Source organism: Ovis aries, chromosome 12, assembly GCF_016772045.2.
Source record: "Ovis aries strain OAR_USU_Benz2616 breed Rambouillet chromosome 12, ARS-UI_Ramb_v3.0, whole genome shotgun sequence".
Taxonomy (NCBI): domain Eukaryota; kingdom Metazoa; phylum Chordata; class Mammalia; order Artiodactyla; family Bovidae; genus Ovis; species Ovis aries.
In genome coordinates, this window is record NC_056065.1 from 1,271,400 (window position 1) to 1,296,559 (window position 25,160).

The window sequence follows — 25,160 nt, forward strand, 5'->3', positions numbered from 1 at the left end:
CAGTATTTGTTGACAAACTTTATTAGGTTGGTGCAAATATAATTGCAGTTTCAGACCACGAATTTTAAAACATAACTAGTTTTATTAGGAACCATGACAATGAACACATTTTTGCCAAAGAGAAACGTTTGTTTATTCCTGTAGTGTAAAAATCCGTGTTTCAGGATCCGACACACTCTGGGAAAGCATTTTTCTGCATCCTTAGGGTTGTGGAAGTATGTTCCCTGCAAAATGTTGTCGAGATGCTTGAAAAAGTAGTCAGTTGGCGAGAGGTCAGGTGAATATGGCCTTCCCTGGTGGCTCAGATGGTAAAGAGTCTTCCTGCAACGCAGGAGACTGGGGTTCGATCCCTGGGTCAGGAAGATGCCCTGGAGAAGGCAATGGCAACCCGCTCCAGTATTCTTGCCTGGAGAATCCCATGGACAGAAGAGCCTGGAGAGCTACGGTCCTTGGGGTCACTAAGAGTCGGGCAGGACTGAGCTTTGAACAGGTGAATATGGTGGATGAGGCAAAACTGTGGCCCAGTTCGTTCAGCTTTTGAAGTGTTGATGGTGTGGCCTGCCGTCGGGTACTGCTGTGGAGAAGCATTGGGCCCTTTCTGTTGACCAGTGCCAGCTGCGGGCGTAGGAGTTCCTGGTGCATTGCGTTGATTTGCTGAGCATACTTCTCAGATGTAATGGTTTCTCTGGGATTCAGAAAAGTTCAGTGGATCAGGCCGGCAGCAGACCACCAGACAGTGACCAGGGCCTTTTTTGGATGGAAATTTGACTTTGGGAAGTGCTTTGGAACTTGTCAGTCCAGTCACTGAGCTGGTCATCGCCAGTTGTCGTGTAAAATCTGCTTTTTGCCGCACATCCCAATCCAATTGAGAAATGGTTTGCTGTTGTTTTGTAGGATGAGAGAAGATGACACTTCAGGATGACGATTTTTTTGCTTTCGGTCAGCTCACGAGGCTCCCGCTTACCGAGCTTTTTCACCTTTCCAGTTTGCTTCACGTGCCAAACGACCGTAGAATGGTCAACGGAAGTTCCTCAGCAACTTCTTGTTTAGGTTAAGAGGATCGGCTTCAGTGACGGCTCTCAGTCGGTCGTTGGCAGCTTCCGGTGGCCGGCCGCTCCATTCCTCGTCCTCAAGGCTCTCGTTTCCCTGTTGAACCACCACTGCCCTGCAGGTTCATTAGCAGTTCCTGTACCAGCTGTTACTGATGTTGCAAGTCGTCTCCACTGCTTTACCACCCATTTTGAACTCAAATAAGAAAATCACTCGCATTTCCTTCTTGTCTAACATCATTCCCAGAGTCTTAGTATAAAATAAACAGCAAGAAATGTCTTTAGCAAAAAAATAAATACAGCAAGACATGCACATTAAAATGATGTATAACATAACCACATTTATTAAGGACGTATTCCAGTAGCAAATGGCCAATTTCAACAATGCCAAAGCTGCAATTACTTCTGCACCAACCTCATAGCTTAAGTGTTGTGTGTGTGCCCGCCCCCACCCCGTTACCTGAGTGGGTTCTCCAAAGGAAACTGAAACATAACGAGTAAGCTATTCTTCCAACGCATCCTGATTCCAGGGTCTTCCCTGCCTTTCCCAGTAAATCCTATTCAGAATGTTATGAATCCTCTGCCCTCACTAAACCAACAAGGCTGTGTACCCCAAAGTTCCCCCGTCCCCACGCTGGGCGTCACGGGAAATAGCAGTGGGAGCTGCCGTGCTGGGGGTCGTAAGGCCTCTATATGCGTCTTGCCTGTAGTTTTCACTGACATGGTCCATGCTGTTTAGTCATATGCCTTTTTTGGGTAAACATAAGTAGTTATATTGGTGACGAGATGATGCCCGATCCTGCCGTCCTCTGCTGTCCTCAGGATAGCTATTTTTCCCGAGTTTTCTGTTCTTCTCTTCCCCTGGCTTTCTGTTCTGCGGAGTTACGGGAGCACAACCCCCATTTTTAATGTCAGCAAAGGCCCCTCGGTGACCCTTTCTCTCCTTTCCCTGGGCTAGAGTGTGGTCTAGCCGTCAGTAGCCCAGAGGACGAAGGGGAGGCGGAAGCTGGCTGGATTGAGGGCGCAGCCATCTTATTCTCGGTGATCATCGTCGTGCTCGTGACTGCCTTCAATGACTGGAGCAAGGAGAAGCAATTCCGGGGGCTGCAGAACCGCATCGAGAAGGAGCAGAAGTTCTCCGTTATCCGGAATGGGCACATCATTCAGCTCCCTGTGGCTGAGATTGTGGTGGGTGACATTGCCCAAATCAAATACGGTGAGAGCTCTGTGGTTCTTTTCTCTTTTAGCTCTGTTTCTTACACCTGTGCCACCCTCCCTATCAGAGGGCTAGTCCTTTGGCATAAGGGGGCTGGGGATTGCTGAGGACCCAAAAAGGTAAGACCCCAAATTGTGTTAGCTTCTAGGTTAGAGTTTAAGGAGGTTATGGAAAAGAAATTCAAAGAAAGCAGTAACTGACCCTGCCAAAGATGTCAGACTGTACCCTGTGTGTCTTAGACTACAAGCAGGTAATATTCAGGCCATGGGAAGGTGTTTGGGGATCAGGAACCGTTTGAATTTACAATACCCAGAGCAGAGTTTTATCGCAGGTACTGAAGCTGTCTTTCAGAGGTTCTCCAGGCTCTCCCGGGCTGTTGCCTACAGGTAGGGCCCCAGGAGCAGCCCTGAGACGAGGCCAGACGGTCCTCACCTGCCCTCTCCCTGTCGCCCCTTCACCGCCGTGTGCTAGGTGACCTGCTGCCTGCAGACGGGATCCTGATCCAGGGCAACGACCTCAAGATTGACGAGAGCTCTCTGACGGGGGAATCGGACCATGTCAAGAAGTCCTTGGAGAGGGACCCCATGCTGCTCTCCGGTGAGGCCCTGACGACACCAGCCCCCAGCCCCCTCCCCGCAGACACAGCCACAGAGACCGGTCCAGACCTTGCCCTGTCGGTCCAGACCTTGCCCTGTCTTCCGACCGTGCCCCGACTCCTGCCCCAAGGCTGAGCGGGGGCTGTAGCGTGTCAGTGGGTTGAATACAAGGATACTGAGCAACCTAACGGAGGTTGTCCATGGAGCAGATGCTACAGGAGCCTTCGAAGGGCTCTGCTGGCTGGAGCGGGTGGTGGGAAAGGAGCCTTACCCCAAAGCCGCTACACACATTGTTCTCCTCCCCCGCTGGGTCACTTGCTCTTGATCTTTGCCTACTCTCTGCCACGTATAACGCCATGCATAGGAGGGGAAGGAAGAGGGATTGCTCTCTTCCAAGTTTGTGTCCACACCAAAGGATGGCCAGGTATTTAAATAAAAAAAAGGAAAAACTCTTCTCCCATCTTCTTTCCCATATAGGGACCCATGTAATGGAAGGTTCTGGACGAATGGTAGTGACTGCTGTGGGTATCAACTCTCAGACTGGAATAATTTTTACCCTCTTGGGAGCCAGTGAGGGGGAAGAGGAAGAGAAGAAGAAGAAAGGTAAGGGGCTTTCAGGAGAGCCTCACCCCTCCCATCCCCACGGACAGACTAGGAGAGGGAGCTGGTCTGCAGTGGAACACCTGGTTGGCAGACTCTGCAGGATGACGAGGACAGATCTCCAAACCCCTTCTTTAGCTGACGGTTTCCTCCCTGACTGCCCACGGTGCCGTAATGGAGACCAGATCCGGCTCTGCTCTGCGGTCAGGTTGCACTGGTTCCTGCGTTTACTGGTGGCTGTAAGACAATGAGGTGGAAGGCCTGTGCAAACGGGCCGGCGGTGTGCTCTGGCTCCAGCCCTCGCCACTTTCTTCCTCAGACACGGGGGGTTATACGAACCAACAAGGCTAAGGGAAAACTATCCAGGAGAAGAAACTGGTTTCCTGCTGAAACTGTGAGCAGGAAGAGAGATACAGCCAGAAGGGTGGGAACAGAGAGGGAATGTCTGCCTCAAAGTTAGCCCTGTCTTTGCCATTCACTTGTTCCTGAAAGCGAGAACAAAAGAGAAGTGGAAAGCAAAGGAGAAGAGGAAAGATATGCCCATTTGAATGCAGAGTTCCAAAGAATAGCGAGGAGAGATAAGAAAGCCTTCCTCAGCAGTCAATGCAAAGAAATGGAGGAAAACAATAGAATGGGAAAGACTAGAGATCTCTTCAAGAAAATTAGAGATACCAAAGGAACATTTCATGCAAAGATGGGCTCGAAAAGGACGGAAATGTTATGGACCTAACAGAAGCAGAAGATATTAAGAAGAGGTGGCAAGAATACACAGAAGAACTATACAAACAAGATCTTCACGACCCAGATAATCATGATGGTGTGATCACTCACCTAGAGCCAGACATCCTGGGATGCGAAGTGGGCCTTAGGAAGCATCACTACGAACAAAGCTAGTGGAGGTGATAGAATTCCAGTTGAGCTCTTTCAAATCCTGAAAGATGATGCTGTGAAAGTGCTGCACTCAATATGCCAGCAAATTTGGAAAACTAAGCAGTGGTCAAAGGACTGGAAAAGGTCAGTTTTCATTCCAATCCCAAAGAAAGGCAATGCCAAAGAATGCTCAAACTACCACACAGTTGCACTCATCTCACACGCTAGTAAAGTAATGCTCAAAATTCTCCAAGCCAGACTTCAGCAATATGTGAACCATGAACTTCCAGATGTTCAAGCTGGTTTTAGAAAAGGTAGAGGAACCAGAAATCAAATTGCCAGCATCCGCTGGATCATCAAAAAAGCAAGAGAATTCCAGAAAAACATCTCTTTCTGCTTTATTGATTATGCCAAAGTCTTTGACTATGTGGATCACAATAAACTGTGGAAAATTCTGAAAGAGATGGCAATACCAGACCACCTGACCTGCCTCTTGAGAAATCTGTATGCAGGTCAGGAAGCAACAGTTAGAACTGGACATGGAACAACAGACTGGTTCCAAATAGGAAAAGGAGTACATCAAGGCTGTGTATTGTCACCCTGCTTATTTAACTTATATGCAGAGTACATCATGTGAAACGCTGGGCCGGAAGAAGTACAAGCTGGAATCAAGATTGCTGGGAGAAATATCAATAACCTCAGATATGCAGATGACATCACCCTTATGGCAGAAAGTGAAGAAGAACTAAAGGGCCTCTTGATGAAAGTGAAAGAGGAGAGTGAAAAGTTGGCTTAAAGCTCAACACTCAGAAAACGAAGATCATGGCATCTGGTCCCATCGCTTCATGGCAAATACATGGGGAAACAGTGGAAATAATGGCTGACTTTATTTTTCTGGGCTCCAAAATCACTGCAGATGGTAATTGCAGCAATGAAATTAAAAGATGCTTACTCCTTGGAAGGAAAGTTATGACCAACCTAGACAGCATATTCAAAAGCAGAGACATCACTGCCACCAAAGGTCCGTCTAGTCAAGGCTATGGTTTTTCTAGTAGTCATGTATGGATGTGAGAGTTGGACTATAAAGAAAGCTGAGCACCAAAGAATTGATGCTTTTGAACTGTGGTGTTGGAGAAGACTCTTGAGAGTCCCTTGGAGATCCAACCAGTCCATCCTAAAAGAGATCAGTCCTGGGTGTTCATTGGAAGGACTGATGTTGAAGCTGAAACTCCAATACTTTGGCCACCTGATGCGAAGAGCTGACTCACTGGAAAGGACCCTGATGCTGGGAAAGATTGAGGGTGGGAGGAGAAGGGGACAACAGAGGATGAGATGGTTGGATGGCATCACCGACTCAATGGACATGAGTTAAGGTGGACTCCGGGAGTTGGTGATGGACGGGAAGGCCTGGTTTGCTGCGGTTCATGGGGTTGCAAAGAGTTGTACACGACTGAGCAACTGAACTGAACTGAACTGTTCCTGAAAGAAGGAAAAACAGAAGGCAGAAAGATAACAAACCAAATGTGCACCTTTCCCTAAGCGTTCCTTGTCTTGGAGAAGAAAAGGATTTGTACCATTTGGCTGGAGGTGCATCTTGGGCTGTTTAGGGAAGGGCAGTTAATGAAAAGGCAACAAAGCTCATTCAGTTAGGAACCAGCCTGTTTCTGCAGCTGCCTTCAGAGTGAGTAAGGAGGAGGCTTGCCTGGTGCTGGTGAGCTGACACGGAGGCACCTTGCGCGGCCTTTGCTACCAGGCAGAAACAGTTCAGACCTCTCACTCCCTAAGCCCCACCCCATTTCTCCAAGTGGTTTGACTCAAGCCAGAAGCACCTCCCAACAGCAGCCGTGCTCCAGGAGAAAGCAGCTCAGGAGGGAGTGTGCACTCCCCTCCATGAGTGGCCTGGTCCATACCCCAGGGATTTGTGAGAGCCTCTAATAAAAATGGGGATAAACAGAGGTGTGAGCTTCCTTTACATCCCCTTGGCTGCAACTCCGACCCTTTGCTGTCACCCTTTTAGGCTCTGACCAGGACCGGCAAATTGGATATCTGATCTCTGAATAGTCATTTTGGGTCCCCACCCCATTTTTTTCTTTCTTGTTCAAACAGGTAAAAAACAAGGAGTCCCTGAAAATCGCAACAAAGGTAACCTTTCCACTCACTCATTTACCATCTCTACCTGCCCACACTCAAACCAGACCTTTCCAGGCCATCTGCCTTCCCCCTGTTCCTCTCCATAAGTCTGTTAGCTGCTCCTGTGGCCCAGATGCCTCATGCTGAGGACGGTGCAGAGATCTGGGGGTGGTCCCAAGCTGCCAAACCCAATCTAAGGTGGGATGCAGCACCCTCTGCTGTTAGCTCAAGGGGCCTCCTGTCAAGATTTCTCTCGGGAAGCCTGTGTGGTGATCTGCTCTTCCCAGGGTGCTGACCTTGCTTCATTGCCCTTGGTCAGAGTTAAAGAGCAAGGACCCTTAGTCTCTGGGTTGGAAGTGTGCAGGGTCCTTATGGGGGAAGGGGTTGGGATGGGCAGTCCCTGCACCCTCTTCTTCCTCTTTTGGTGCCGTCTTCCCATCTAGATGCCTTCTCAGCTAGTCTTCTCTGGGGTGCAGAGAGCCCTTTCTCTGTAACCTCTGTCCCCACTTCTTTCTTCTCTCCAGTCTGTTTTCTTCTTCCTAATCTGATGTGTGTTTCTTTTTTGGTGGCTGTGTTTACATCCTGTCTCTGTCTTATTTGTGAGTCTGACAGCAGAGACAATCTCTCAGGAAGGGCACCTAAGCAAAGGAGCAGAGCTCTGCAGGGTGAAGCTGGAGGGGTGCTGGGGGCCAGCAGGAACTGCTCTCTTGAGACAGCTCCTGGAGCCTTTTTTCCTTTCATAACCCACATCATAGTGGATTTTAGAAATAAAGACATCACGTTGGAAAACCAGGACTCAACAAAAAGTAATTCTTAAATTTCAGATCTCTTTAACTCTTCTTTTTAAAGTAAAATGGATTTCTATGTCTGTCTTTATCTCTGCCTTCTCTTGTTCCAGAGAGTCCCTGATACCAACTTCTTCCCTTAGGGAAAGGTACTCTGTACCTCCCTACCTTCATCAGACAGGGGAGAAAGGCGATTTCCTTCCCCTATGGCTCAACTAATATAAGAGGGCACTGGAAAATACCCTGTGTCTGGGGTCTGGGTTTCTTCCATGAAAATCTATATCTATGTAGAGAGAGAGGGGAACCTTTCAAAGAGCCAGCTAAGACCCTAATGCGTTTCCCATGTGGCTCAGAGGTAAAGAAACTGCCTGCCAATGCAGGAGATGCAGGTTTGATCCCTGGGTCGGGAAGATCTCCTGGAAAGGGAAACGGCAACCCACTCCAGCATTCTTGCCTGGGAAATCCCATGGACAGAGGATCCTGGTGGGCTGCAGTCCATGGGGTCACAAAAGAGTTGGACACGACTTAGCAGCTAAACAAGACCCTTATGCTCTAGGAACATTTACCAACCTTCCCCTTCAGCCCCTTTCTGCAGTAAAGACTCACTGTTTTAAGCACTGAATTCCAGGAAGGATGGCTGTTGGTAATAGCACCGAGTGGCAGGACAAATCCTCTTGCGAGAAGAAACCTGGCTCAGGGCTCTGAGACAGTGCCAGGAAGCTGCCACTGAAGAGGAGAGCCATCCATTTCACCTCCAGTTGTTAAGATACCCTTCCCAAGGCCCTAAGAGAAGGTCAAGCTCCCTGTCTGGCAAGGGGTGAGGGAGGTCCGATCTGATGCCAGAGGTCCAAGGTGTGTTCCAGAAAGAGACAAAGGGGCGTGTTAGTTTCCCCTTGCTACTACTCAGGGCTGCTGCCTTGCCTGCTGACCTGTCCTCTTTGTGTGTGCACCCTAGCAAAGACCCAAGATGGAGTGGCCTTGGAAATCCAGCCACTCAACAGCCAGGAGGGGATCGACAGTGAGGAAAAGGAGAAGAAGGCCGCCAAGCTGCCCAGAAAGGAGAAGTCCGTGCTGCAGGGCAAGCTGACCCGCCTGGCCGTCCAGATTGGGAAAGCTGGTGAGTAGGTGGGGCCTTCTCAGTGTGTCCGTCAGTCTTCCTCTGGGTCCTTGCCACTTTGATTACCTCCTGTCTGTACCAACCAGGTCTGGCAGGAAGGAGCTGAAAATTCCAAGTGGCTGGTGCAGTTCAAGAATCTGTGTCCTTCCCTGTGACTGTTGGACCCTTGGCTTTAGCAGAGAGACATGTCTTTCTATTTAGAGTTAAAGGCCCAAAACAAGTGGGAGATTAACATTAGCAAGAAGGAAGACTTTAATAACTACTCACCTGCTCAAGCATTGGCTTGAAAATTCCTGGAGGGTAGAGAAGGCTGCTGTTGGCTGGGAGCAATTCTCTAGCATAAGAATGGCCAGGCACAGAGCCATGAGTTCAAAATGAGGACTGGAAGGCAAAGGAAGACAACGATTAAAGAGGGGCTTTGCAGAGCAGAGGTCACTAAAGGTACTCCTGTGCATCAGGAGAGGAAACAGCTTCTCCATGCCTGACTCTGGAGACGGTGATGGGGAGGGTGAGGGGAGGGACGGAGCTGGAAGAAGCAGTGAAAGGAAAATTGCTCCCTCAGTGGGTATCCCTCCAAGCAGTCTGCTCCTGCTGTTTACTTCCTGACAGCCCCCTGTGTTCACTACAGAGTCTAGCCCAATGCATCTCTCCGTGTGCTGTTCACCTGGGACCTTGTTACGGTGCAGATTCTGACTCAAGCAGTCTGGGTGGGACCTGTGTTCCTAACAAGCCCCTGGGTGGGGCCCGCGCTGCTGCTCTGCTGAGCACAGTGAGAAGCAGGAACCTGCGGCGATCCACTTGAGCATTCAGCTCCTCGGTCACATCAGCCTGTTTCAAGTGGTTGGTCACCACATGTGGCCAGTGGCTCCCTATTGGACAGTGCAAACAAACAGAGAACATTTTGAGCATCACAGAGTTTACAGAGCGTCAGCCTGGCCTGGTCATTCAGCTCCAGTACCCAGCTAATTTTGACACCATGACACCCCTTGCAAAGAGACAATAGATGAACAAGAGAAACTGAAGTATGAAATCAAATCATTGAGCCTGGCACACAGGTTTGAAGCATTAAACACTTCCTGCCTCAGGCCTCCTGCTGTGCTCCTAATCCCCACCTTATTCTTTAGGGAGAACAGGCCACTGAGGGCTGTCACTGGTCTCTGTGTACTTCCCACATCAAGCGAGACCAAGGACCAGAAGGAAGCAAGGGAATGCACTACCCTGAGAGTGAAGGCCTTCCTAAAGTGTGCACCCTCGCTCGATGCCTTGCTTGTCCTGACCATGAATATGCCTTCACTGAAATAATCACCTCTAGCCTTGCTCTGATTCCCCTGACTCACTGGGCCCTCGGGAAAAGCAAAGATACGAATCAGAAAGCAGCACTCTTCCCAGATATTGTGCCACAGGTAGACACAGGTGCCCAAGTATTGATCCCCCAGCTCTCAGAGTAGCCAGGCAGTACGTACGGCAGCTGGAGCCCCCAGGCCAGTTGTTTGCTGACCCAGACAGAGCTTGTTCTATTGTAGGATGTACAGGGTGAGCAGCTGTCGCAGTTTGCTGGAGACCTTCTCAGTTCTGGCACTGAAAGTCCCACAGCCCAGGAAACTGCTCAGTCTCAGACAGGCCAGGGTGGTTGGTCCCCCTCTGGTGTGCCGTACCAACACCTGCCTGTGCCTTTGTCTCCTCGTGAAAGAGGATGATAGTAGTAACTTATCTCGCAGGGTTGTTGTGAGGATTCATGAGTTACTCCCTGGAAGTGCTTGCCTGGCCCATGGTGAGCACTGCCCGAACAGTTGCCATTGCTGTTGTCTTCTCTCTGTGCCAAGTCAGGAGACAGGCTGGGAGGCGCTCTTCTGAGGGTTAGTTATGTAGGTGTTGTGCTAACACCACAGGGTGTCGCTGTGAACACATTGTGAATTGCCTGGCGTTCTCAGTCTACTAGAGGAAAAGTCAGTAAACTGCTAGGAAAGAGGTAACGGTAGTCACTACATCACGATTTGTCGGAAGATAGTAGCTCTGAGATAGAATCTTAAAATGCTGCTTTTGGAAAACTGTACCAACCCCCTTATTTATAAATGAGGAAATAGGCCCAGAGAGGGGTCAAGACCAGTCCAAAGCCACGAGTCAAGTTGGTATAGCACCAAAACTAATACCCATGTCTTTAGAATGCAAAATCAGGTCTTTCGCCTACACGGTAATGAACAAGTACCAGAGACTAGCTAGGGCCTCGGGGTATGACCAGATAGATATCCGTCTGCAGTTAGGGCCCTAGGAATGCCCTCAAGCCTGGGTTCACGTGATTTGTTTCCTGGACAGGTCTGATCATGTCTGCAATCACAGTTCTCATCCTGATTCTGTACTTTGTGATCGACAACTTTGCGATCCAGCGCAGACCGTGGCTGGCCGAGTGTACCCCCATCTACGTCCAGTACTTTGTCAAGTTCTTCATCATCGGCGTCACGGTGCTGGTGGTGGCTGTGCCTGAGGGGCTGCCCCTGGCCGTCACCATCTCACTAGCCTATTCTGTAAAGGTGAGGCTGGGGTGAGGCTCTGCTCTTTGAGAACACATACCAGAGGGAGGGGCGCCAAGCAGCTCTGCTGAAAGGACGGCCACTTTGTCTTCATAAACTCTGGGTGATGCCTTCCGGGGGCACAAGCCGCTGGCACTTCGGAAGGACCACCTGGATCAGTTGCATCAACGTTTACCTAACCCATAGCATCTTAAGAGGGTTTACAAAAATGGTATCTTGCGTTTTTGTATGGGAGCAGGAAATGAAATGCAGAGAGTTGCTGGCTAGAAAATGGCCTTTGACCTGTGTTTTGGAGAGCGCAGCTGGCCCTCTGCAGTCTCATCTATTCTCCTTTGTAGAAAATGATGAAAGACAATAATCTGGTGCGGCACTTGGACGCTTGTGAGACCATGGGCAACGCCACAGCCATCTGCTCGGACAAGACGGGCACGCTGACCATGAACCGCATGAGTGTGGTGCAGGCTTACATTGGAGACACGCATTACCACCAGATCCCAAGCCCTGATGACCTTGTGCCCAAGGTCCTGGACCTCATTGTCAATGGCATTTCCATCAACAGTGCCTACACCTCTAAGATTCTGGTAAGCTCTTCTTTTGCCAGGACACTTAAAATGGGTAGTTGGAAGGAACCATTGATTTTTCTCCCGTTTATTCTGCCTGAGTTGCCATCCCAGTTCCCATTTCCCACTCCCCAGTGAACGTGTTTGGGGTGAGACTAGGGAATAATCCGTGGAAGGAGATTGGGAGATGGGGTGGGGGAGTGAGGCAGGTAGGAATCTGCGGCTGTGCAATCACCATGGAAAGGCAGTATCTCTAAAAAGAGGCCTCATGCTGGTAGCAGAATTGAGCTTATCACGAGTAAATCACTTAGTTTCTGGAAGCTGAGAGTGTTAGAGGTACCAGCACCAGCCCCACGGTTTCTAAAAAGACCCCAGGCCCCGGGTGGCTCCGGGGCCAGGTCACCACAGCCCGTGGCCCCCTGGGCCTGGGCACATGTGCGAAAGCCCCTGAGGGAGCCCTCCCCTGGCCGGCCCCTCGCCCAGCCAGCCCACCGGTGCCTTTCTTTCCAGCCTCCAGAGAAGGAGGGCGGCCTACCCCGGCAGGTGGGCAACAAGACCGAGTGCGCCCTGCTGGGCTTCGTCTCGGACCTGAAGCAGGATTACCACGCCGTGCGCAGCGAGGTGCCCGAGGAGAAGCTCTACAAGGTGTACACCTTCAACTCGGTGCGCAAGTCCATGAGCACAGTCATCGCGAAGCCGGGCGGCGGCTACCGCATGTACAGCAAGGGCGCCTCCGAGATCATCCTGCGCAAGTGAGCCCCCCAGCTTCTTCCCCCACGGTCCCCCCCTCGGGGAGGTCTGGGTGTCGGCCCCATGCTGAGCCACCCAGATAATAGCGGACCCTCCTTCCGGGTGGTAACATCATGACAAAATCTGAGCTTGGCTCTGGCCAAGCCGTACGATTATGTACTTTGGATACTATACTTACACTTCACAGCTCGAGGCAGATGCTGTCACTGTCCCTGTTTTACAGATGAGGAAACAGAGGTGTAGTGAAGTTCAGTAACTTGCTAGAGGTGATGCAACTGACAGTGGTCCAGGCAGGGTTCAGACCTGGGCAATCCATGCTTCCATTTCCTATTCTGAAGCGATGATACCCACTTATCTCACAGGGTTACTCTGATTAAATGATTCAGTGTATGAAAAACGCCTTGCACACAGTAAGCACTAGAAATATTAGTTCTGTGTTCCTTTTCCTTTTCATTCTCAGTTCTGATCACAGGAAGTTGCATAATCAAATTAGCTAGACGATCCATAGGGCGTTAAAGGTTGACCTATGTAGATTCAGGGCCAGTAGCTGAAACCCAGTGCCCCAGCATGGGTTCAGCGCCACCATGGGTGACACACTGTCATTGCCCACACCCTCTGGCCTGAGTCCTCTAGAGACTGGGGATTGAGAATGTCTCTCTACCACTGAGAAGCTCAAAAGAGTAGGCGACCCACGAATGGCTCTCGGTGTTGCGTTCCCAGAGGAGCAGGAGCAGGTGACAGGGGAGAGCGACGCGCTCTGTCCACCTACCAGCCACCCCACCCTGGGTACAGGGGCTCAGCTCTGGGTGACGCGTGGAGATGTACAGCCACGTGGCAGTGTCTTTAGGAGGCATGCCGAGTGGTCGGTGTCTGTAACGTGTGGAAGCACACTGGGCGGGAGGCGGGGTGCTGTGTTCTGACTGTGCGCCTTCCCAGGTGCAATCGAATCCTGGACAAAAATGGGGAGGCCATGCCATTCAAGAATAAGGACCGAGATGAGATGGTCCGCACCGTCATCGAGCCCATGGCCTGTGAGGGGCTGCGGACTCTGTGCATCGCTTACCGGGATTTCAGTGATGGAGAGCCCCCGTGGGACAATGAGAGCGAGATCCTCACTGAGCTGACCTGTATCGCAGTGGTGGGCATCGAGGACCCTGTGCGCCCGGAGGTGAGGCTCTGACTTGGGAACAGGGCTGGGAAGCATGAAGGGGAGCCTTCCAGCGGCCACGGCCCCTGCACTGGCCCGCTGTGACCTAATGAGCAACCATGCAGGAGTCACGGGAACTGCGGGACCAGCTCCGTTTCCAGCTGTAGGAAACTTGGGCAAGTCACCTAACTGCTTCTCATTTGCCGGGATTCTGTTTCTGTGCTTCCTGCTTCACAGAACTCCTGTAGCTTACTGAACTAATACACAGTGGCAATCCCACTTCCTGTGGTTCATGCCGTCTATGGGGTGAGAAGCATAGGTTTTACTGGGCTAATAACAGTTTGGCACTTAAGAATAGTGAGGAGATGGAATTAACTGAGACACCAACTTGGGCTCTAGTCACGTCCCTTCAGTCAGCACGTCTTGTCAGGCACCCGTAGAGTAGCTCCACACTACTCTCAACTTTTGGAGGCATGACGGGGTGTCATGCAATTGGGAAACTTAAAAGAACTGATGTGGTTGGAGTATGTGCCAGGGGTGGAAGGTAGTTAAAACTTCTGCTGGAAAGGAAGGCAGTGGTAAAATCTCAAAAGGTCCAGCGTGCCCTGCTGAGAGATCTAGACTGTGAGTGAGAGAAGGAGCTTTTACACCTGGCTCCCGAGACAGAGCTCCCCTTCTGCTCGTGGTGCGTGCATTCATGCCAAGTCGCTCAGTCGTGTCTGAGTGCGCCCCCGTGGACTATAGCCCGCCAGGCTCCTCTGTCCATGGGATTCTCCAGGCAAGAATCCTGGAGTGGGCTGCCATGCCCTCCTCCAGGGAACCTTCCCGACCCAGGGATCAAACCTATGCCTCCTGCATTGGCAGGCGGGTTCTTTACCACTGGCGCCACCTGGGAAGCCCTCAACTCATGGTGCAATAAGGCAAATTCAAATGTGAGTTTCATGGGTAGGAGAGAAGTAAGGTGGCACCAAGCAATACAAAGCTGACCAGACTCGGCCTTCGTCGCGTGGTTCTACTTCCAGGGTGCCTCTCCTGTCCGCAGTGAGGGACAGCTGAGCAGAAGCCGACGGCCAGGCCTCGCCGCCCCCAGCTCTCCTCTCCGCTTGCTTCACTCTCCGCAGGTGCCAGACGCCATTGCCAAGTGCAAGCGAGCGGGCATCACTGTCAGGATGGTGACAGGGGACAACATCAACACAGCCCGTGCCATCGCCACCAAGTGCGGCATCGTGACACCGGGGGACGACTTCCTGTGCTTAGAAGGCAAAGAATTCAATCGCCTCATCCGCAACGAGAAGGGCGAGGTGAGCTTTAGGTGGTGGGAATCAGAGCCCCCTCCTTCATTAGGGGAAGGCTGGTGCATGTGTAAGGCATCCAGGACAGGCGGGAGAAAGTAGATGGTTTTTAAATTAAAATCTATTCATAGTGAGACGTGCCTTTTGCCAAAGCTGCCCAGACGGTAAAATTGGGAACTTTTTCTTCTCACTGTATTCATTCACAAGCTGCCTTGGAGACTCACGTTTCACATCTCCCCATTTTCTCCAGTCGTGGGATGATTTTCCCGGATTTTCCTCTACCCCGCCCCTCCTGTGCCACTGCCCTGTGACTGGCAGGGGCTCAGGCTGGGGACAGGGTATGATCTGGGTGTGGGAAGGCCACAGCTTCTGGTCTAAGTAGAGATCGAAGCGAAGACCTCAGAGGCACTACTTCAGCCAGCAGCGGAGGGTCCCACCTTCCGTCTCGGGTCTCAAAACTAGGGGGTTGGCTCCCAGGGAGGGAATCGGGAGGAAAAGGAGACAAGCAGGGCCTGAATGGTCAGCGTCCGTGAACCCGCCCTCGGAGCCGAGCTGGCTGCTTCGCCTCCGCTGGAGGCCAGGGTCACGCTCCTGGGGGGCCCTGGGACACGAGCTGCCCGGGAGCTTGGCGCGTGTGGAGACGTTCCTGGCAGCTGCTCTGAGCTGGACGGACGCGGGTGTGTCTGCTGCTGCAGGTGGAGCAGGAGAAGCTGGACGAGATCTGGCCTAAGCTCCGAGTGCTGGCGCGGTCTTCCCCCACTGACAAGCACACGCTGGTGAAAGGTGAGGTCGGCTCCTGAGCAGGTGCCTGGGATAGAGGAAGGCAGACCAGGGCGAGCACAGATACAGAACCAAAGCCAAGGCAACTCTCCATCCTGAATAGGGAGGCCTAGGAGAGCTTCCCAGCTCATGGGAAGAGCATGCAGGTTAGCAAACATCTGAGCACCTGGTGAGTATAAGCTATATGATGAAGTCGTTTTTAAACATTATCATATCTTGTTTGTCGATAGTACTGGGAATTAGGCAATACAGGTTAAGCTCTTCCCATTCTGCAAAAAAGAAGGTTTGAGGCTGAGACGACACGTAACTTATCCGGATTGCCCAGCTGGTAAGTGGAAGTGTTATCGTTCAACCTCTGGGCCTCTGCATAATAGCTGTCTTGATGTACCAGACAGGATATCTGATGAGATCAGGCTTTCTTGGCTTAGATTGCTACCCGTGAAACAATTTACTGCCCTTTGGTGACGCTATAAAACCTCCAGCATAGGGAAAAAGAAGGACAGAGCGTAAAAAGGGAGGTAGTGACAGGGATTAGAGAGGAAGACCAGAAAAGCATCTTTTGTGGGAAAGCGGCCCCGCCCTCACTGTGGCGCGCCTGTCTCCCCAGGCATCATCGACAGCACTGTCGGGGACCAGCGACAGGTGGTGGCTGTCACCGGTGACGGCACCAATGACGGGCCGGCTCTGAAGAAAGCAGACGTCGGTTTTGCCATGGTAAGCAGCTCAGCGTAGCATCTCTCTCTGCCTGCAAGCTGCCTGCGCCAGAAGGAAGCCCAGACAGGCTCTGGTACCCTGCTGCTTCCTGGACCTTCATAGCCCGCTTTGTGCTCTTTTCTCTAACTCCATCTCACCTGCCTGCCTGGCCAATAATAATAGATCTAATGAGGGACTCATGAAGTATGAAGACAGGGAAATCATGAGGTTTCATTACCCAGGAAAATAAGACAAACTGAGACTTACCCATGAATATGATCATATTGTCTGCCTAGGCACACTATAGAAAATTCACGTTCCATATGGAAAGTGTTTATTCTGTAGTTAGCACTGTTCATCACTCTGTGAGGCCAGGAGCATCAGAGTCACTTAGAAAGTTCATTTAAAATCACATAGGTCAGGGTTCGACAGTCAGCTATCTTGATTGAGTAGCATCTGGGCCAGGTCCCAGAATGTATGTTGTTGTTCAGTTGCTAAATTACGTACGACTCTGTGACCCCGTGGAGTTTGCTCAAACTCTTGTCCATCGAATCGGTGATGCCATCCGACCATCTCATCCTCTGTCGTCCCCTTCTCCTCCTGCCCTCAGTCTTTGCCAGCATCACGGTCTTTTCCAGTGAGTCAGCTCTTCACATCAGGTAGCCAAAGTATTGAAGCTTCACCTTCAGCATCAGCCCTTCCGATGAATATTCAGGGTTGATTTCCTTTAGGATGGATTTGTTTGATCTCCTTGCTGTCCAAGGGACTCTCAAGAGTCTTCTCCAACACCGCAATTTGAAAGCATTAATTCTTTGGAACTCAGCCTTCTTTATGGTCCAGTCTCACATCCATACATGACCACTGGAAAAACCATAGCCTCGACTAGATGGACCTTTGTTGGCCAGGTAATGTCTGCATTTTAATATGCTGTCTAGGTTGGTCATAGCTTTTCTTTCAAGGAGCACGGGTCTTTTAATTTCGTGGCTACAGTCACCATCCGCAATGATTTTGGAGCCCAAACAGAAATCTTTAGTAGGTGTTTCTAAATAGGTACACTTGTTGATTCTAATGCTTAGGGACACTTAGAAGCCCTCAGATAGCAAAGTAGATTCTCACATTCAAGTAGGTAATGATTGTAAGCTTCCCATACATTTTGAACTGTTGGTGATTTTTAAGCAGTAGGTGGTGACTCAAGAAGAAATCTATCTTTAGGGTGCTCTCTTTACCCAGAAAATAAGATTTAAAAGTTTTTATCCAAGGGAATTTCAAGAACATACAAAAATAGAATAGTTTATTGAATCCCCGTGTACCTGTTACCCAGAATAAGTCTTGCTGGGTGGGCCAGTGTTGGCCCGCACATACACATTTCCCCTTCTCCAGCTGGATTACTCCCAAACATCTCCAAGATGCTATACCATTTCATCCAGTATGTGTCTCTGGAAGAGAACTATGTATCGATAAAACATACTTAAAAGAACCGTATGCCGTTGTCTCACAGCAATATTGATTCCTTGCTGCTGCTGCCAAGTCGCTTCAGTCGTGTCCGACTCTGTGCGACCCCATAGACGGCAGCCCACCAGGCTCCCCCGTCCCTGGGATTCTCCAGGCAAGAACACTGGAGGGGTTGCCATTTCCTTCTCCAGATTCCTTGCTATCATTAGCTATCTAGTCTGTGTTCACATTTCTCTTGATAAGATTTTTGTTTTTCTAAATTATTTGTCCAAATGGGAATCCAAACAAGATCCATACACTGTGGTTGGATATATCTCTTAAATGTAAGAATCTATAATAGCAGTTCCTGAAGTGTGCTCTTCCGCCTCCGCCTGGAAACCTACAGAAATGCAGATTTTTCAGGCCTCGCCCCAGATCTACCTAGTGAGAAACTTTGCAGTGGGGCCCAGCACTCCGTGTTTGAACAGGCCCTCTGGGTGATCCTTACGCACCCTAAAGTTTGAGAACCACTGACCCCACAGGACCTATGTGTCAGGGACTCCCAAGACCACCCTTCACATTTGTGGATTCACTGGAAGGGCGCGGGGGACCCAGCCTCCAGCTGTACTCATGGCTAAGATTTAACCCACTGGTATACTAAGAATCTAGTAAAACAGAGTCACAGACAGGGTCTGGAATCCACATGCAGGCTTGCTATGATTGCTCCCTGCTGTGAGGGGGTCAAAAAGAGCACCTGCTTTCCCTAGCAACAAAAATGTAGTGATGCAGGTGATGTTTCTGCCCAGAGAGATGCATCAGAGACTTGGCACCCTAGAGTTCTATTAAGGTTGGCCATAGAAGCACCATCAACCCTGCATATGCTAAGATTCCAGACTCCTAGAAGGAAGCAGGTTTTCAATGGAAAATAAGAAAAATTAGTGAATCGCTAACTGATTTTCAGTTAATGTTGACTGAGCACATTCTGAGAGCCAAGTTACCAGATGCTAACCAAGTGCCAGCCTTGCAAACAGACCTTTCACAAGATAGTCTCAACCATGCTGTGTTAATTCTTTTCTGCCCAAGCCCTTGCATCTTTTTTCCTAGCTATTTAATCTTGAAGGAAACGGTTTGTTTTCCTATGTAGGATATACCACGTCATGGATTTTGTTGATTATATCCCTATGTCCTTTAAAGTGCCCTTGTATTTCCTATAAAGTAGTATTTAGTTCTATGAGCAGTCAGATTCTACACCCCATCTTTCACTAAGGGCTGCAATATGACAGTGTTCTGATTTTCTTTCTTTATTAACTTGAATACTTCTATAAAAAGAAAATTACCTTCATCAACTCTTTGGCTCAGCTCCTATGTGAAAGATAAGTTAAATGCTTGATTTTTCTCCACTATTTACCAGTTCCCAAAGTAATGAGTTGATTTTGGGGGGATCCTCCAAAGTTGTCCAATGTACCTCATGTGAAGAGTTGACTCATTGGAAAAGACCCTGATGCTGGGAGGGATTGGGGGCAGGAGGAGAAGGGGATGACAGAGGATGAGATGGGTGGATGGCATCACCGACTCGATGGACGTGAGTTTGAGTGCACTCTGGGAGGTGGTGATGGACAGCGAGGCCTGGTGTGCTACAATTCATGGGGTCGCAGAGTTGGACACGACTGAGCTCCTGAACTGAACTGAGCTGAAACTACTAAAAGTTAATTGTTTTTTAAAATATCATTATGAGCTCATATTCTTTTGAATATATGTGGCATGTCTCCACCCATTGCCCATATTACCATCTTGATGCTCACACTGGCCCACCATTAGCCTCTCCCGCTCTGCTGAGCACTGTGAGTGTGACCTCAGCTCTCTGGAGTAGCCCTCTCGGCGTCTTGCACGGTGAGACATGCCACACCCGTCATGCATGTTTCTTGTCCTAGATCTAGAATCATCCACTTTGCAGAGGAGTTCTGCGTTGCTTTAGTGAGAAATGGCATTTAGAGAACACAATCTGAATGTCAGGGTGTTCTTCACTTCTGAGTAAATTCTTGTTTCTAGAACTTTTCAGTGGACAAAGCTAGGAAATACATCTTTTATATCGTATTTATTTGGTTTTGTGTTTCTTTGTTTTAAAGGTAGAATGCTTCATGAATTCATATTGCCATTTCCAATTCAAATTTAGAATTCTAGAACTAACTTCCTAATTTTACTTGCCTGATTTACATTGATCTAAGGGTATTAACATAATTATTATTGGCTTTATCCTAATATATATGGAATAGTCTCAAGAGAGCAATAATAATACAATTACTGTACTAAAAACAGGTAAAGATTTTTCTTACAGTTCTTTTTATCCTGTAGGTGTGTCCTACTGCAGACGTAGGATCAAAGTGCTGTGGATTTCAGAAAGTCATGCAGAACTTTGCATTTTGTGTGGTTTGCTATCAGCTGGTTATACCACTTCATGATATCATGTGTTGGGCTGGCTTCTTTTTTTCCATTTTTGAGATTGCTTATCTTACACTTAGTGTTGTTTTACGCCTATACGAAGTAGTTACATGATTCTCAACTAAAATATATGGAACAAGGTCTGTTTATAGGAGTCTAGCTTCCATCCCTGTCACCTCCAGCCTGTTGCCTCCTTCTCAATCCCTCAGATAGCATCTTTGATTTTTGGTTTATCCTTCTGTTTGCTCCTTTAAAAATACAATCAAATGTGTAGTATCTTTATATCCCGTTCTCTTAAATAAGGGACACTTAGCTATATTTATCTGTATACACACTATATACTCTCTTTTTTTCCCCACCTTGCTGTTTTTCATTTAACAACCTAACTTGGAGATTATTCCATAGTAGTACAATATAAAGACATCCTTTCTTTCTTTCTTCTTTCTCTTCTTTCTTTTCACAGTGCATAGTACAGAATTGTGTGGATATATTAGAGAATCTTTTGAAAGGGAAATTGAATTATATAGTATATCTAACAGATATTCATTTGTTGCAGTCTGGATAGGAAAATAATACTACCAGGTAAACAGAACAAATAATCTAATGGTACAGGTCAGATTCACAAACAAGCTTCTCTGTAGGTTTTAGGGGTTGTGAGACATGGCATAGAAGTACGGTCTGGGGATGTTAGGAACAGTTTTGTTTAGCAAGCAGGGCTTAAATAATTTACGGGGCGTTTAGGATAGATACCAGACACGACTGAGCAACTTTCACTTCATTAAGGATAGATAGGATTTAAATGGAAGGGGAAAGAGGATGTTCCAGGCTTGGACAAAGGGTGTAAGTGGAAGACTGATCTCTCGAAGTGAATGAGAGAATTCAGGGAGTCGTGAATAAATCAGTAGGCTTTGAGCAGAAAGCTTATATAAGAGCAGTTTGGAAAATGAACCACAGTTCACTTGTTGAAGGCTTTGACGACCAGCTTAGAAAGTTTAGTGTTTCTCAAGCACTGCTTTCAACCACTGGTATGTCTATTTACAAACCTTGAGTGGCAAAGAGTCGGACACGACTGAGCGTCTGAACTGAACTGAACTGAGTGGTTACCCCGAAATAGGATTTTGAATAAGGACAGAATACCTGAACCATGCTGCTGGACTGCTCCTTCTAGGAAAGAACGTAGAGTGACTTCAAGGTGTGGGGGACATGAGGATTTAAAGTGGATATTTAATTTGAAGGTAGAACAGAAAGGACTTTTCCCCTATCTTCTAATTGCTCTCTAAGATGGAGAAGTAGACGGGACAGGAGACCGGCATATCAAAGGCGACTGTGATTTCCAGCCTTAGTTAGGAGTGCGGTGCTGACACCATCGAATATGAAAGGCGACTGTGATTTCCGGCCTCAGTTCAGGAGTGCGGTGCTGGCCTCAGTGGTGCTGCTGGCGTGACAGCGGCACATTCCCCTTCCTTTCCTCTGGGGGAGAAGACCAGAACACGCTGGTTTAGTCTGTGGAGCTCGTGTGGCTGCTGTGCCCTCTGGTGTTTGTGCCGAGTTCTGAAGCTTCTTGGAGTTGAGGAATGGGTTCCGAGTACAGATGAGCTCCTTTTCCAGTTCCTCACTGTTTCCCTCCCCCCTCTTACCTAAGGGTATTGCAGGCACAGACGTGGCAAAGGAGGCCTCCGACATCATCCTAACAGACGACAACTTCACCAGCATCGTGAAGGCGGTGATGTGGGGGCGGAACGTCTACGACAGCATCTCCAAGTTCCTGCAGTTCCAGCTCACCGTCAACGTGGTGGCCGTGATCGTGGCCTTCACTGGAGCCTGCATCACCCAGGTGGGAGGAGCTGAGATGGGAGGGATGGGGCTGGGGCCAAGAAACAAGGGGTGTGCCGTTACAGTGCGTCGCTGAGGAGCAAGGCCCAGCGTTTGTGCAGGGGTGTTGGGGCAGGAGTTCGCTCTCCCGAGTCCATCTGCTCCTATGGGAGCATGATCATGTATCCACCATTGATGCAGCACTTACCTGTTAGCCAGCATGATAAGCACTAATTTGGGGTTTCTGATCTTCATAAACAGCCTTGTAGAATAGGCATTATCCCCGTTTACAAAGAGGTTAAATAAGTTTCCAAGTGTGACTCAGCTGGATAGCAGGAGGTAGGCCCTTTCAGGGGCAAAGGTGAGGCTGACGGGTGAGGTGAGGGGTCGTCTGCAAGGAAAGCTAAAAGAGCGGTGGTTCTTCCTGCCAGGACTCCCCACTGAAGGCCGTGCAGATGTTGTGGGTGAATCTCATCATGGACACCTTTGCCTCGCTGGCCCTGGCCACAGAGCCTCCTACAGACTCTCTGCTGAAGCGCCGGCCCTACGGGCGCAATAAGCCTCTGATCTCGCGCACCATGATGAAGAACATCCTGGGTCACGCCGTCTATCAGCTCACCGTCATCTTTTTCCTTGTCTTTGCGGGTGAGCCACGGGGAGGTTGGGCAGGGTGGGGTGGGGGCCAGCGTGTGGAGTGCGAGAAGGAGATGGGCAGAGAGGGGCCCGAGAGGAGGAGGGCGCAGGGCGCAGGCTGAGTCAGCGGGGCAGGAGCCTCTTCGCGCACTGGGTGCACCTCTGTTCCCACACCGTGGTGCGTTATGGCATTCTCTGACTCCTCTTAAGAATCTCTCAGGGGTAACTTTATGATACCTTTCTTGAGATCATGAAACTGAAGCTTAGGTCACATATTGAGTGAATAGCGGCACTGTTTTTCAAACCTATGTCTGCCAGACTCTAGCACGTGTAGTTTTACCACCATGCGTTGCCACAAGAAGGCAAACATTGATGGAACAAACTGAGAGAGAAGGTCAGAAATGCTGAGACCAGGGCTAACACTGAAAACGCCTGGTGACCGTGTGGCTCGGACACTGACCGGTTAGGGTGGACACCAACCCTAAGCAACAGTGAGGCCCCACTCATCTGTCTTGACTCAACCTCAGCCCTCCCTGAGAGTGTGCTCAATCTTGCGGTGCACCCCTCTCCCAACTAGGTGAGAAGTTCTTTGACATTGACAGCGGAAGGAGAGCGCCTCTGCATTCTCCGCCCAGCCAGCACTACACTATTATTTTCAACACCTTCGTGCTCATGCAGCTCTTCAACGAAATCAACTCCCGCAAGATCCACGGGGAGAGGAATGTCTTCTCGGGCATCTTCCACAATCTCATCTTCTGCTCAGTGGTGCTGGGCACATTCATCGGCCAGGTGAGATTCCAGCAGGATTGGGGTACAAGGTCTGGGAAGATAAAGGCCAGACGCTGGAAGCCAGGATTGCCTGGGTGCCCCAGAAGAGGGCTAGGGACTTAGGCTGCGGGCTGCACCCTTTGGGTCTCCCGGCTGGCGCCCATTTGCTCATTTCTCTAGAATTGGATCCCTGTACGTCGAGTGCTCCAGTGCACGGCAGCATGTTGGTAGTGAATAAAATAAAATCTGTAGAATTCTTTCCTTAACTTTCTAGAACACAGAAGTGTAACACAGTGACCGGGAGGAAGGTCTCTGTCTTGTAACCCCTTTCATGCCTCGTACCGGCGCACTTGAAATGTGCATGCAGGTGCCGAGTAGGCGTCTCTCTGTCCCTGCCGCTTTGTTCTGGAAGGGCTCATGGTGCAAAACGCTACACGATTCAAGAGTAAAGGAGAAGAAATGGCATGATGCCATGTGCAGCTGCAGATAAGCCTGATGTGGATCCCTTCTGCGGGGCTGGAGTCAAGGGCATGACTGCCCTGCTGGGGAAAGGATCGAGCGCCTTTCCTCTTGCCACCGTCAGAGATATCCCAAGACAGGTGCCATGCAAGAGATGACGAGCACAAGAGTGTCTGCCTCTTCCTCACTCGCACGCTTCCTCAGTTTCCCTTCTCTATCACTGTTGGCTTCCGTCACAGGAAGCCCTTAGCTCCCTTTGATCCCCTCGCCTTTGCATTAATAGTGTTCACAGTGACTGGAAACTCCCCACCAGAAGGCTCTGCAAAGACTGTTGGTGTCTCTCTCCCCTTCCCCCCATCTGGGTCTCTTCTTTCTCCTTCCCCAACAAGCAGACCAGGGTTTGCACCGCAGGGATCCTGGGGCAGGGAGCTGACGTGGCTTTGGTGGCCTTGACTAGAGGGCTGGCTACCTGTTACTTGCCTCCCAGTCACAGGCTGCCTCTTTGTCTGTTCTAGATCATCATCGTGGAATTTGGGGGCAAACCATTCAGTTGTACAAAACTCACCCTGTCCCAGTGGTTCTGGTGCCTCTTCATTGGTTTTGGAGAGCTGTTGTGGGGCCAGGTGAGTACAGACACAGCCTTCCCACAGTCACACAGCCGGCAGACCTCCCCTCCCCTAGATGAGATGGAGCAAGCAGCTTTGGAGACCCCCCAGCTCCAGACCTTTGTGTTCTGCTTCCCCGTTCCCTCTGCCACCAGGCTTTCAGGTTCTTTCCATCCTGAAGGATTCCAAGCCGAATGATTAGTGCCTGGCACTTCAGAGGCTTCTGATCTCTTCTCTAATCATGCCTGGAGACAGACAAATCCCTTAGCTTCTCTGAGATGGAAGTGGAAATTTTCAGTGCTGATTTTGCTAAAAAGGAAAAAGTAAGGGTCTTAGAAGCAGAAGCGTTTGCAAAGCCCATGTCTGCAGTGAAGCTGCAGTCTGGCTGTGCGTGCTCTGCCTCATGCAGCAGGACCCCCTTGCCGCTGCCGTTTGTCACCATCACCTTATCCAGGATGAATGCCTGACCATCACCTAAGATAAATTCAGACTCACGTGGTCTCTAGAGAAGCATTATAGCGCATGGTTCAAAGCCCAGACTTTGCAACCGACTACCTTGGTTTGAATCCTGGTTGTTTTTTACAAACTGCATCATAGTGAGTACATTTCTTAGCAGCTCTGCCTCAGTTTCCTCAACTCAGGATAGCAAGGCCATTGTGAATCATTCTTAATCAGCAACCCAGTTTCCATATAGAAATGACTTAGACAAATGTCTAATACCTTGTAAATACTCAATAAATGTTAGCTATTAACATTATAATAATATAAGCAGATTTGATGAGAGTTTGATTCCTTCCCTAGTACCACTTTACAGCTTCCCCTCATCATTAATTCTGCCCTGGGCTCCGCTTCTGCTTTGTAGACCCCGGGTCTCCACTGATCGGTGCCCAGCCACCTGAG

At 49.6% G+C, this 25,160-nt stretch overlaps 1 protein-coding gene and 1 long non-coding RNA gene across 39 annotated transcripts in view; one reads left to right on the forward strand and one right to left on the reverse strand.

The window, feature by feature from the left end:
* Window positions 1-25,160, forward strand: part of ATP2B4 (ATPase plasma membrane Ca2+ transporting 4) — a 110,411-nt gene that overhangs the window by 70,258 nt on the left and 14,993 nt on the right. For 24 of the 38 annotated variants that reach the window (XM_060396260.1, XM_060396254.1, XM_060396243.1 and 21 more), the window contains 16 exons: window positions 2,008-2,265; window positions 2,737-2,862; window positions 3,339-3,464; window positions 6,438-6,473; window positions 8,202-8,363; window positions 10,677-10,891; window positions 11,230-11,472; window positions 11,962-12,203; window positions 13,138-13,369; window positions 14,470-14,649; window positions 15,336-15,423; window positions 16,028-16,134; window positions 21,626-21,817; window positions 22,227-22,440; window positions 23,006-23,217; window positions 24,171-24,278. In XM_060396260.1, coding sequence (XP_060252243.1) covers window positions 2,008-2,265; window positions 2,737-2,862; window positions 3,339-3,464; window positions 6,438-6,473; window positions 8,202-8,363; window positions 10,677-10,891; window positions 11,230-11,472; window positions 11,962-12,203; window positions 13,138-13,369; window positions 14,470-14,649; window positions 15,336-15,423; window positions 16,028-16,134; window positions 21,626-21,817; window positions 22,227-22,440; window positions 23,006-23,217; window positions 24,171-24,278 — 2,741 coding nt within the window. The remainder of the gene's footprint in view (window positions 1-2,007; window positions 2,266-2,736; window positions 2,863-3,338; window positions 3,465-6,437; window positions 6,474-8,201; window positions 8,364-10,676; window positions 10,892-11,229; window positions 11,473-11,961; window positions 12,204-13,137; window positions 13,370-14,469; window positions 14,650-15,335; window positions 15,424-16,027; window positions 16,135-21,625; window positions 21,818-22,226; window positions 22,441-23,005; window positions 23,218-24,170; window positions 24,279-25,160) is intronic. The other 14 variants (XM_060396263.1, XM_060396247.1, XM_060396246.1 and 11 more) reach the window with 1 other exon arrangement.
* Window positions 6-8,189, reverse strand: LOC121820749 (uncharacterized). Its single transcript, XR_006061423.2, has 2 exons — window positions 7,853-8,189; window positions 6-3,698 (listed from the first exon to the last, which is right to left on the reverse strand). It is a non-coding gene; the product is annotated as an uncharacterized LOC121820749 (long non-coding RNA).